Source organism: Glycine soja, chromosome 18 (genome assembly GCF_004193775.1).
Source record: "Glycine soja cultivar W05 chromosome 18, ASM419377v2, whole genome shotgun sequence".
NCBI classification, from domain to species: domain Eukaryota; kingdom Viridiplantae; phylum Streptophyta; class Magnoliopsida; order Fabales; family Fabaceae; genus Glycine; species Glycine soja.
In genome coordinates, this window is record NC_041019.1 from 5054364 (window position 1) to 5066922 (window position 12559).

The 12559-nt window shown below is 32.4% G+C and overlaps 2 protein-coding genes across 3 annotated transcripts; both read left to right on the plus strand.

Moving 5' to 3' along the window:
• The first annotated feature begins 4643 nt into the window (after positions 1 to 4643).
• LOC114395713 lies at positions 4644 to 6014 on the plus strand. Its single transcript, XM_028357552.1, has one exon. It carries the CDS (start codon positions 4744 to 4746, stop codon positions 5596 to 5598), a length of 855 nt encoding a protein of 284 aa, XP_028213353.1. The 5' UTR covers positions 4644 to 4743; the 3' UTR covers positions 5599 to 6014.
• A 326-nt stretch (positions 6015 to 6340) lies between these two features.
• LOC114395712 (cation/H(+) antiporter 15-like) lies at positions 6341 to 10559 on the plus strand. Of its 2 annotated transcripts, none has more exons than XM_028357551.1 (3): positions 6341 to 6705; positions 8130 to 9134; positions 9228 to 10559. In XM_028357551.1, exons 2-3 carry the CDS (start codon positions 8223 to 8225, stop codon positions 10380 to 10382), a joined length of 2067 nt encoding a protein of 688 aa, XP_028213352.1. In that variant the 5' UTR covers positions 6341 to 6705; positions 8130 to 8222; the 3' UTR covers positions 10383 to 10559. The 2 variants fall into 2 exon arrangements, with proteins under 2 accessions (XP_028213352.1, XP_028213351.1); XM_028357550.1 differs by lacking the exon at positions 6341 to 6705 and adding an exon at positions 7290 to 7979.
• Positions 10560 to 12559: the final 2000 nt, after the last annotated feature.

The following is a 12559-nucleotide window of genomic DNA, read 5'->3' on the forward strand; positions in this document are numbered from 1 at the left end:
TTGACAGTTATTTGACGGTCCAAAAAATTGTATTTTTTTGTGTCCCTCGGGCTTATTTGTCTGTGGCTGACTATTATTCTTCTTCTGCATCACAAGAGCTTCAATTTTTTTGCGTCTTTTGTCTTTCTTTTGTGTTATGATGACTTTTCGCAGGACAAAAGGTTACATTTTTTTGTGTTCCTGAGCCTTCCCCGACGTAAAGTTGTCACCGAGAGCAACAAAGAAGACAACAAATAGTGTCCGGCATTTGGAGGACAGGTTTCTGATGTATTTCATTTCTCCTTTTGATTTCTGGGTTCTGTTGGTACAAAAGATTGAATTTTTTTGTGTTCCTCGGGCTTATTTGACCGTGACTGACTAACTATTGTTCTTCCTTTGCAACACAAAAGCTTTAATTTTTTTGCGTCTTCTGCCTTTGTTTTGTGTTATGATGATTTTTCACAAGATAAAAGGTTAAATTTTTTTGTGTTCCTGAGTCTTCCCCGATGGAAAGTTGTCACTGAGAGCAACAAAGAAGACAACAAATAGTATCCGATATTTGGAGGACAAGTTTGTGATGTATTTCATTTCTCCTTTTGATTTGTGGGTTCTGTTGGTACAAAAGATTGAATTTTTTTGTGTTCCTCGAGCTTATTTGACCGTGGCTGACTATTGTTCTTCCTTTGCAACATAAAAGCTTTATTTTTTTTGCATCATCTGCCTTTGTTTTGGGTTATGATGACTTTTCGCAGGATAAAGGATTAATTTTTTTGTGTTCCTGAGCCTTCTCCAACGTAAAGTTCTCACCGAGAGCAACAAAAAAGACAACAAATAGTGTCCAGCATTCGGAGGACAAGTTTGTGATGTATTTTATTTCTCCTTTTGATTTTTGGGTTCTATCGGTACAAAAGATTGAATTTTTTTGTATTTCTCAGTCTTATTTAATCGTGGTTGAGTATTCTACTTCCTTTGCAAGACAAAAGGCATAGATCATAGTATGTTGGATAGATTACAGGTTCGTTTTTCCTCCCCGTCTTCTTCTGTTGTTTCTTTTTACCTCTTATTGCATTTGTATGCATTTTTTTAGTGGTTATGAAAATAGTGATAAATTTACATCTAAAGATGAACTGCGATCATGTATCCATGTTGCTTGGATTTGTCTCTACGATTTTTTATTTTTGGGTTTTGTATTTTTTTTATTTGTTTGTTCTCGTAGTACTAAAGATGAAATTTTTTGTTGTTCCTCCTGCTTGGTCAGATTCAAATTTTTTGCCTTTCATTTCTCTTGCATGTTCATCATTTTGTGTGCTTCGCTTTTGACGGTCAGATTTATTATATTATACTTCAATTGTTATTATTAATTTATTCATCATCTTTAACTTTTCTATATACTGACAACACTTTTGCTATTTTTTTTTGTGTTGGATTGCCGTTGAATTTCTCAGAAACAGACGTCATTCATAAGTATCAGATGAACATAGTTGAATTGCCATTGTTCTGCCTTAATGACACAATATGGAAAAATATGGATCTTTGTGTTGCATTTGCTACCTATTTTTATCTTTTTTGTGTTGCATGTTTGGGTTCCTTTCTTTACCATGTTCATCTATGTATTACTTGAAAAAAATGACGTTTATTACTATGATTAACTTTGAGGTTCATGAGTGATCTTGAATCTTCTCCAATTTTGTTCTTATTATGGTAATGTATCAACATGTACAAAATCTCTGTTGTAGATATTCTTGGCATTTGTGCTTATACTGGTTAAAAATAAAAACAATTTACTTTTAATGCTGTTGCATTTTGTTTCCTTCAATTTCTCATTATTTTATGTCTTCTACGTTTTTGGTGCTTTAATGTCAATCAACATTTATGATTTTCGTCAATGTCAATCAGCATTTATTATTTCCAATGAATTAATATTTCCAAAAACAAAAAAATGCGTCACTAGTGTTACCGTTGAACATCCAATCCCATTTTGAATTCAGATGTGTGACGGTTAGAGTAAAAGCCTTGCATCTATTAAAAATAATAAAAACAAAAATATATTTTGTAATTAATGATAATAATTTATAATAATATATTATTATAATAATAAAAATGATTAGACTAATATTGTCAATTCATGATTCGAGACAAACACAAAGCCTTCTAGACCGTGGGTTATATTAATTTATTATTATAATAACAATCATTTATAATAATTTATTATAACAATAATAAAAATCGGTTATATTATTTTAGATACAATTGTAGATTAATACAATTTTATAACCATTCAATATTAATACGATTATATTATCTGACTTACGAGTACTTGATATGTTTCTAGATTTGTTGAAATTAATTTGAATGAAAAGTTATACTAAAATAAAGTTAATTTAAATATGTTGCGGTGTTTGTTTAGATTTTAGTGGTTATGAAAATAGTGATAAGTTTACATCTAAAGATGAACCGCAATCATGCATCCATCTTTTTTTCTTTTAACAAATCTGATTGAGTCAGTTAATTTAAATAAGTTTATAGTGTTTGAAGTAAGCGAATTTTAATAGTTATAAAAATACTAATAAATTTTCATGTAAAGATGAAGTGTAATCATATATCCAACAAATTCTATTTTTTTCTTTCTAAATTATATGTATCTTTTATAGAAGAGAAAACTTTCCTTTTAAATATTAAAGATTACATATTTTATTGATGTTAATTAATAAGCATATTTTATTTGTATTTTTGTTAATTTTCATTTTAAATTAATAGATACTTAACAATCAATTTTAAATATTATAATATCAATTTTAACATATTATTAAAATAGCTTCAGTTTTATATTTTTTTGCCGTAATTATTGTTAATTTATTGACGTTTAATTAATAAGCATATTTTATTCTTATTTTTGTTAATTTTCATTTCAAATTAATAGATACTTAATAATCAATTTTAAATATTATGTTAGGATACAAAAATAATCATAATTTTCAAATTAATAACCATATTCTATTAAGATATGAAAATAATCATAATTTAGTCGATGATTTATTCCTAATTGTGGGTACTTGACAATTAATTTTAAATATTACAGTATCAATTTTAACATATTATTAAAACAATATCAATTTTGTATTTGTTTTTGTCGTAATTATTATCAATTTATTGACGTTTAATTAATAAACATATTTTATTCATATTTTTGTTAATTTTCATTTCAAATTAATAGGTACTTAACAATTAATTTTAAATATTCTGTTACAATATAGAAATAATCATATTTTTTAAATTAATGACCATACTCTGTTAGGATATGAAAATAATCATAATTTAGACGTTGACTTATTCCTAATTAGTAGGTACTTAACAATCAATAGTTTTAACATATTATTCAATCAAAAGGAAGAAAAAAAAATGTAGTCAACAATTTGAAGGCACGGGCTGATACTACTACTAATATCTAATTGTAGTCATGTGATTCCCTAAGATTCTTTCATGTGCCTTCTTCTCACATTTTTATTAATGTTGTAAGATTTCAGTTACCACCTCTAATGTTCTATGAATTTTAATTATAGATTAAACATGGACGGAAGGTTTATGCTCTGTAATTTTTTTGTGTGTATTGCTTTCTTTAATTTATGATGGACGAGATTGGATCAAAAAGAAGAGAAAAAAAAACAGTCAACAATATGAAGGCACGGGCTAACACTACTAATATTTGATTGTAGTCATATGCATCCCAAAGGTTTTTTCATGTGCCTTCTTCTCACATTTTTATTAATGTTGTAAGATTTCGGTTACCATATGTAATGTTCTATGAATTTTAATTGTAGATTAAACGTGGACGAAAGATTTATGCTCTGTAATTTTTGTGTGTGTATTACTTTCTTTAATTTATGATGGAGGGGATTCGATAAAAAAGAAGAGAAAAAAAATGCAGTCAACAATTTGAAAGCACGGTCTAACATTACTAATATCTTATTGTAGTCATGTGTATCCCAGAGGTTCTTTCATTCACCTTCTTCTCACATTTTTATTAATGTTGTAAGATTTTGGTTGCCATCTGTAATGTTCTATGAATTTTAATTGTAAATTAAACATGAACGAAAGGTTTATGCTCAGTAATTTTTGTGTGTGTATTGCTTTCTTTAATTTATGATGGAGGGGATTCGATAAAAAAGAAACAAAAAAATACAATCAACAATTTGAAGACACGGTCTAACACTACTAATATCTGATTGTAGTCATGTGCATACTAGAGGTTATTTCATGTGCCTTCTTCTCATATTTTTGTTAATGTTGTAAGTTGAATACCTTTGGGTATCAAACAAATTTTCAATTTCTTTTTAATTTTGACTAAATAGTTTATGATTTGCTTTGATTAATTATAAACTTTTTTCGTTGACTTATATTTTTTTCTCAAATCTTTTTTTCTGCCTCTTAATGTTTCATGAATTAGTATTCTTGATCTTTCATAACTTAATGAGATACATATTATCCAATTATGTAATCGTTTGATTCACATCTTTTTATTGTGCATCTTTTCTTTTATTCTAAGTAATATTAAACAATATATAATATTAACATGTTACCTTAAAATTATACTTTATTACTTAAATGTAACTCAATATTAATTATTTCAACTTTTTAATACTCAATTAGGAGTATGAGTCCGGACATCGACACGAACAAAAGGATACTTTGTTAATAAAACAACTTAGAAAGAAAAATTCACAAAACAATCATTATTCTCAAAACCATTAGCGCCAAGTGAAACATATGAGGTTGCCGTTTTACCCTCCAAACCAGACTCAATTTTCAAACCATACCCCTCTCTCACTCGCTAAGAACTCTTTCTTCTTCTTCCGTGGTTACACCGCAGCAATCCATGGAACCACCCGCAGCGAAACACGGCTCCCTGCGGAACATTGTGGTTTGTCTCTTCTCCTTCGCCGTCCTCAACTTCGCCGCGCGGTTCGCCATCATCGTCACCGTCCGTGGCTGAACCTACGACTCCGCCGACTTCTGCTTCTTCTCCGAAAACCTCACTCTCACCGCCCCCTCCCGCATCTCCGACGCCGGAGATCCGTTTTCCGGCAAGAACTGGCGCCGCTCCGTCGAACACTACGCCGCTATCTTCCAGGACCTCATCGCCGAGGGCTTCCTCTCCCCGAACTCCCGCGCTCCCTGCTTCGACACTCCGGCGAGGACGTCCTCGCGCTGAAAGAGGTCGGCGTCGTCGACTCTGTCGGAATCTTCAAGAAACCGTCGCCGCCGATGATCCTCCACGGCGACGCTCGCCGGCATCCGTTCTCCGGCGATGCATTCGACTTCGAGTTCTCCTGCAACGGCGGCCTGGAGCAGTCCCCGCGGTCGGCGGAGTTCGCCGCCGAGATCTGCCGCACGCTGCGTCCCGGCGGCTTCGCGGCGGTCCACGTGGCGGTGAGAGACGCTTACAGCTTCGAATCTTTCCTTGAACTGTTCGATTGCTTTGAATTGATCAGAACTGGAGAAATCAACAGTGTTGATTCATCTCCGGTTCTTGAAATTTTGATGAAGAAGAAAAACAAAAACCCTAATTTCGAAATCAAAACCCTAAATATTAACAATGTCGTGAATAAGTGCTACGTCTGATACAAACGTGAAATAGTTAAAAATGCAGAGGCATTGATAGAGGAAGAGCCATTGAAACCATGGATTATACTAAAGAAAAATGTGGAGAACATAAAGTACTTAACTTCTTTGGTTGACATAAGCTTTAAGAATAGGTATGTGTATGTTGATGTTGGAGCTAGAAGCTATGGTTCAAACATTGGAAGTTGGTTTAGGAAACAGTACCCAAAGCAGAGTAGAACCTTTGAGGTTTATGCAATTGAGGCTGATAAAGCATTTCATGAAGAGTATAGGGCAAAGAGAGGGGTCACATTGTTGCCCTATGCAGCATGGGTGAGGAATGAGACATTGTTCTTTGAGATCACCAGAGACCCAAGCAAGAAGGTGATGATGAGAGGGAGAGGGAGAGGGATGGGGAGGATCAACCCTGTGTAGACCTCTTCTAGTCATATGGGTGACAAGGACAAGATTCAGGGTTTTGATTTTGCAGAATGGCTCAAGGGTGCTGTTACAAAGAGGGATTTTGTGGTGGTGAAGATGGATGTGGAAGGGACTGAGTTTCATCTCATACCAAGGCTGATTCAGACTGGGGCTATCTGTTTGATTGATGAGCTTTTCCTTGAGTGCCATTACAATAGGTGGCAGAGATGCTGCCCTGGTCAGAGAAATGCAAAGTATCACAAGACCTATTCTCAGTGCCTGGATCTGCTTACTTCCCTCAGAAATTATGGAGTTCTTGTACATCAATGGTGGTAGCTGATAACTGATAACCCACTAGAAACTTAGTATTTTTTTTCACTGCTGTTCTATCATTCTTTGTATAGATATAGATTTTTTTTTATTGTTCTATAGGATCTCACACAATTAAATTGGTTCTTTCTCATTCTTCTTGAGGTAATGTTGTTGCTCAGTTGCAGCTGCTTGAGTGACAGGTTAAAGATATTAATATTACATTTAACTATTTAATTATTCAATGGATGTTGAAGTTTGAGTGTTTGATATTGTTTCATCACCAAATTACCCTCTGTACATGATGTAGGCAGTTCCTAAGTCACGGGAGCATAATCCTCTTTGGTAAGTGACCCTGCACTAGGGAAAGCTACCTTGCATTCAGATATTATTGCCCAGGTACGAATGAAAAGCAATTTGCAAATGCTCATTTTCTGTTAGATGATTTTCTTTGTTCCAGACAAATATTACTGATTTCACTGAAAAATAAGTGAGGCTTTATTTGACACGAATAGAACTGTCCATACTACTACTGTTTATTTTATTTTATTTTGGTAAAATATGAGGTTAAAACTTAAAACTATTAATAAGTGGATATGCACCAAATAGCTCTCGATGCGGAAATTCTTATCATTTCAGTTAATGTATATTATAGCTCTCATGTGGCATCCAACGTGTTGCCATTTATTATCTTGTGAAATTATTTCTGGTCCAATTAGTTTTATGTCTTGCTTTGATTTAGTATACCTCAATTTAATCTGATTAAAAAAATCCTTCGATTAAAAAATGTGGCTAAAGAAGTGAGTAACTAAAAATTAATTACATGTTTCATTTTTGGTGATTAAGAAATAAGAAACGATGCTGTAAAAAAATAAGAAACGATGAAATATTACTATTTGAAAAAAAAAAGCTCAAAATGAATATAAAAAAAAACTCAGTTGAAATGAATATAATATAAATTTATTGAGAAAGATTAATGAGAATTAAAAGTTATGAAAATTATAGAATTTATTAAGATTAATGACAATTAAAATAGTTATTTCGAAAGTGAAGGTTGAAAAGTATGTCAATGAGTAAGCTAAAATGTTGATGGCAAAATTGCATCATTAAATATTACTTATTTTTATGTATTATAAATAGATAGATAAAGAAATTAGTCACTATTTTCTTTCTTAAAAATATCCCTGAATGGATAAAAAAGACAAGATAATTATAATATGATTATGTTTCGTCAACACAAGGTCAAGGTAACTTACGAAAGAGAACCATTAGCTCTTACATTGTTTCTCTCTCTATCTCGTCCATCCATGATCACAATTCTCTCCCAAATGGGTTCTCTCATAATCACATTCTTGTGTTTTTAATTCCCTTCAATGTCTCATAACCACTCTCATGCATCTCCAATATCGATGAAAGTAGGCCAGGACGACAACCTCATTCACAATGCCATGCATGCTGGAATTACCAAGGCAGAAACGTTGTTTGGAGGTTCTTTCATATGCCACAGTACAGCTAATCAAATCAACTCCAAGGGAATCTGGTTTGGAGATGACCCTCTTGCATATTATCTCCCTGTCTTCTTGCTCCAACTTTGCCTCATATTCATCTTTACCCATTTCATTCATCTTATTCTCAAGCCATTTGGTCAACCGTCTTTTGTTTCTCAGATTATTGTAAGCATATATGCAAGCTTTAATTTCTTGTATTTGATCTTTATATATGTTCATGTCCATTTGATGTCGAGTTATTAATTGTTTTATTGAAACTTAGAGGCTAACGAGATGTATCTGATTTCATTTCTTTAATGTTTTTGTGTCAACCAGGGTGGTGTGACTTTAGGTCCTTCTATTCTTGGGCGGAACACAGCATTCATTGACAAGGTTTTCCCATCAAAAGGAAGAAATGTGATTGATACCATGGGCTTTTTCGGTTTTATGTTATTTGTCTTCTTAACTGGGGTAAAGATAGATCCAACCATCACTTTTAGATCAGGCAAAAGGACTTTTGCCATAGGAATTTTAGGCTACTTTGTTCCTTACACTTTTGCCAAAACGGTTGTCTTTATGCTCACACGCTTTGCAACATTGGATAGTGATGTCTCTAAGGTGCTTCCTATTGTGATAGAAATTCAATGTATCTCAGCCTTTCCAGTAATTACTCGTTTTCTTGTTGAGCTTCAGATCCTCAATTCAGAGATTGGGCGATTGGCCACTTCTTCTTCATTAGTGTGTGATATTTGTTTCCTTTTTGTTATGACAATAAAGTTTGTTGCAAGGTTATCCTCCACAAAGTCAATAGGAACATCTATTGGATCTTTCTTGTCCCCCACGCTATTTCTTATATTCATCATCTTTGTAGTTCACCCAGCTGCAATATGGGCAATTCGACAATCACCAGAAGGGAAACCTGTTCAAGAAATTTATATATGTGGTGTTTTTCTAACACTAATATTTTGTGGATTCTTAGGTGAAGTTTTTGGCCTAAATGCGATTGTTGTATCTTTCTTTGTGGGGCTGGCTATACCAGATGGTCCACCATTAGGAGCGGCATTGGTAAATAAGCTTGATTCCTTTGTTTCAGTGGTGTTCGTGCCTATCCTTTTTATAATAGTTGGATTAAGGACAGATGTGTACGCCATACAGAAGATGAAGAACATAGCTACAATTCAATTCATTATCTGCATTGCTTTTTGTGGGAAAGTTTTAGGGGCTTTATTACCTCTCATCTTCCTTAGGATGCCATTCCGAGATGCCTTTGCTCTTGGTCTTATAATGAACTGCAAAGGCACTATTGAATTGTACTTGTTGATTAGCTTGAAATTAAAAAAAGTAAGCAAAACTTTTAATTCGCACATTACAACTTCAGAGTTTTTGTTTTGTAAAACTTATTTATTAAAGGTTTCACTTCTATGAGTTTTGCAGGCCATGAATGATGAATGCTTTACAATTTTGGTTCTTACTTTAGTGCTTGTAGCCGGGATTGTGTCACCTATTGTGAAAACTCTATATGATCCTTCTAAGAGGTTTCTTGCTTACAAAAGGAGGACAATTATGCATCACAGAAAGGATGAAGAACTACGCATACTAGCTTGTATTCATAGACATGATAATGTTTTGGCTATTATGAACCTCCTTGCAGCTTCCAACCCCACTAAAGCAAGCCCTATTAACTTAGTTGTGCTTCAGCTTATCAAGCTTGTGGGGAGATCTTCCTCTCTTCTTGTTGCACACGTGCCGCGAAAAATGCTTAGTCACCATTCTACTCAAACTGAAAAGATTTTCAACTCATTCAACAAGTTTGAAGATGTATACAAGGGCAAGGTCACACTACATTCCTATAAGGGCATTTCTCCTTATGCTACAATGCACAATGATGTGTGCTACTTGGCACTTGAAAAGAGAACAACTTTTATCATCATACCTTTTCATAAGCAATGGATACTTGGAGGGACAACTGAGTCATCTTTTGCTTTTAAGCAGCTCAATAAGAATGTCCTAGAGAAAGCTCCTTGCTCAGTTGGTGTCCTCATTGATCGTGGTAACCAAAAGATGTTTTGGTGTGGCTTCAAAAAGGGATCAATATATCAAGTAGCTATGCTCTTCTTTGGTGGTGCAGATGATCGAGAAGCACTTTCATATGCGAGACGCATGTTAGATCAACCTTATGTACATATTACTCTTTTTCATTTCTCATCTCCAACTGAGATTGTTGGAGGAACAGAAAGGAGCAAAATGCTTGACACACAGATCTTGAGTGAGTTTAGGCTTAAGGCTTTTCGGAATGAGAGAGTTTCTTACAAAGAGGAGATGGTAATGGATGGAAAGGATGTACTTTCAGTTATTGAATACATGGAGAGTTGTTATGACCTTGTCATGGTTGGGAGGAAGCACGCAGATTCAAAATTAATGTCAGAAATTGGAAAATGGAAGCATGGAGAATTGGGAATTATAGGAGAGATTCTTGCCTCTTTAAATATAGGAGCCAAAACATCAATTTTAGTTGTGCAACAACAAACCAGATTTTGGGGATCACGTGATCCAGAAGAATCCACACATTTGAGAAAAGAAGATATATAGCAAAATATTAGGATTTGACACCAGCAGTCATATGTATAAACTTAGTGCACTTTGGATATAGATAATGTACAACCTTTGTGTTTCCAAATTTAATTTTGTCTCTTCTTTGTCTTCATTTTCTCCTCTCTTTTTTATTCCTTAACAGTGATTTTGCTTATTCTTAAGTGACTTAATTCATGATCATCAATGTTTGATATGCATGTTCATTTTTCGAATTATGTTCTAAAACTATTTTTTCTTGCTTTAAAATTTTATTCATAGGATTAAACAATACATTAGTCAATACATCATTTTTAGTTAAAACAAGAAGCTTCTCAAAACACAAAAACTATGTCATGACAGAGATCATTAAACACTAAGAGCATCAATAATAGTAGTTGTTTAGTGGGTAGCTTAACAAAAAAAATATTATTTTGATGTATCACATGATATTTTGAGTTGCTTAAAATTAAAGAGAGTTATTTATATAAATAATTATTATTTATGTGTTGCTTAACTTTGTATTAAATATAAAAGAGAAAAATATAACATTTGTGAGTTAAACAAATTGTAAAAAAAATATTCATTGTAGAGAAAATTAATTGAGTTGTTTAATATTAAAGTGGTATAAATTGAATTGTTTATATCAACACCATTGGATATGCTCTAATGTAATGATTGGTGTTGCCACAAAAATCTCGACAATTCTAGTGTTGCATGAATTAGCCTTAACGTGTCTTTTACATAAAATATGCATAAATGTAAGGTCACCTTTTTATTGTTGGACTTAAAATATATTAATGGAGTTTTGTTTTGGGACTCTATTAATTTTTTTTTTTTGTGTTGAGACCTAATAAAAAATTATTTTAAGTCCTTGTTGTTTTGTTTTAGTCCTTCTAATATATGTATTTTTATTCTTGTTCGTAAAATATATAGATAATTTGTTATTAGTCACTATCAAATATTTTTCAAGGGATTAATACAAAATGAACAAAATGTTATAAGACTAAAATAAATAAAAAAAATACTAAAAGGACTAAAACAAAATAACAAGGATCAAAAATAAAATTTTTGTTTTGTTAGAGACTGATACAAAAAAAATATTAAGAACCTAAAACAAAATCCACTAAATTATCTAGGACCAAAACACATATTTAAGCCTTGTTTTATCTAAATATTTAATGACATTGGGAAAATATCAACACTTTATATAAACAGTGATATATTACATGTTGGGTGTTGCTCATTTTGATTAAATATATAGTTTATGCACCAATTAAAGACTTTTTCACTTATCTCCCAATTATAAACTAATGATTAATAAGTTTGTAGACTATTATAATAATTACCTTAAAAAATGGATAAAATATGTTTTAGGTTCCTTAACTTTTGGTGACTTTTGTTTTTAATCCCTAAACAAAATTTTGACCGGTAGTTACTATATTTTCTCTATTTATGTTTTTAGTCCCGACCATTGAATGGTTAAATGATGACATGAAAGTCATATGTCAATTTTTTGAGTAAATTATGTTTTTAATCCTTCATATTTTAATGAAATTCACTTTTAGTCTCTCAACATTTTTTTGACCGGATTTAGTCCCTCAATATCAAACTTTGTTCCTTAATTTTTTTTAACGATCTTAATCCCTCAACTTTTGTTTATCATTATTTTTAGTCTTCCCATCAAGTATCATTGTTAAGCAATGATATGACAATCACGTGACTTGGCATGCATACTACTAGAATGATGTAACAGTTAGATGATTCAATTAATATTGCTCGTTCAAGACATTTTCTAGCCATTCTAAGGAACTAAAAATTTTCTTACATGTAAAATTTCTAGGAGAGATTAGAGAGTCTATGTGGAAGGGGAGAAGGCATGAGAACGAACAAAAGAGTAGGGACTAAAACCTCAAAAAAATTATAGTTTCTTTGAACCATTAGAAAATGTCTTGAACAAGAAATATTTTATCAAGTGACTATTAGATCGTACTAGTAGTCCAAGTGGTAAGTCACGTAATCGCTTAATGATGATATTTGATGAGAAGCACTAAAAATAATGAAGAAAAAAATTAGGGAACTAAGACTAGTCAAAAAAATTGTTGGCGGGCTAAGATTAGTAAAAAAATTGTTTTGGAACTAAATCCAGTAAAAAAAATTAACGGTCTAAAAATGAATTTCATAAAAAGATGGACTAA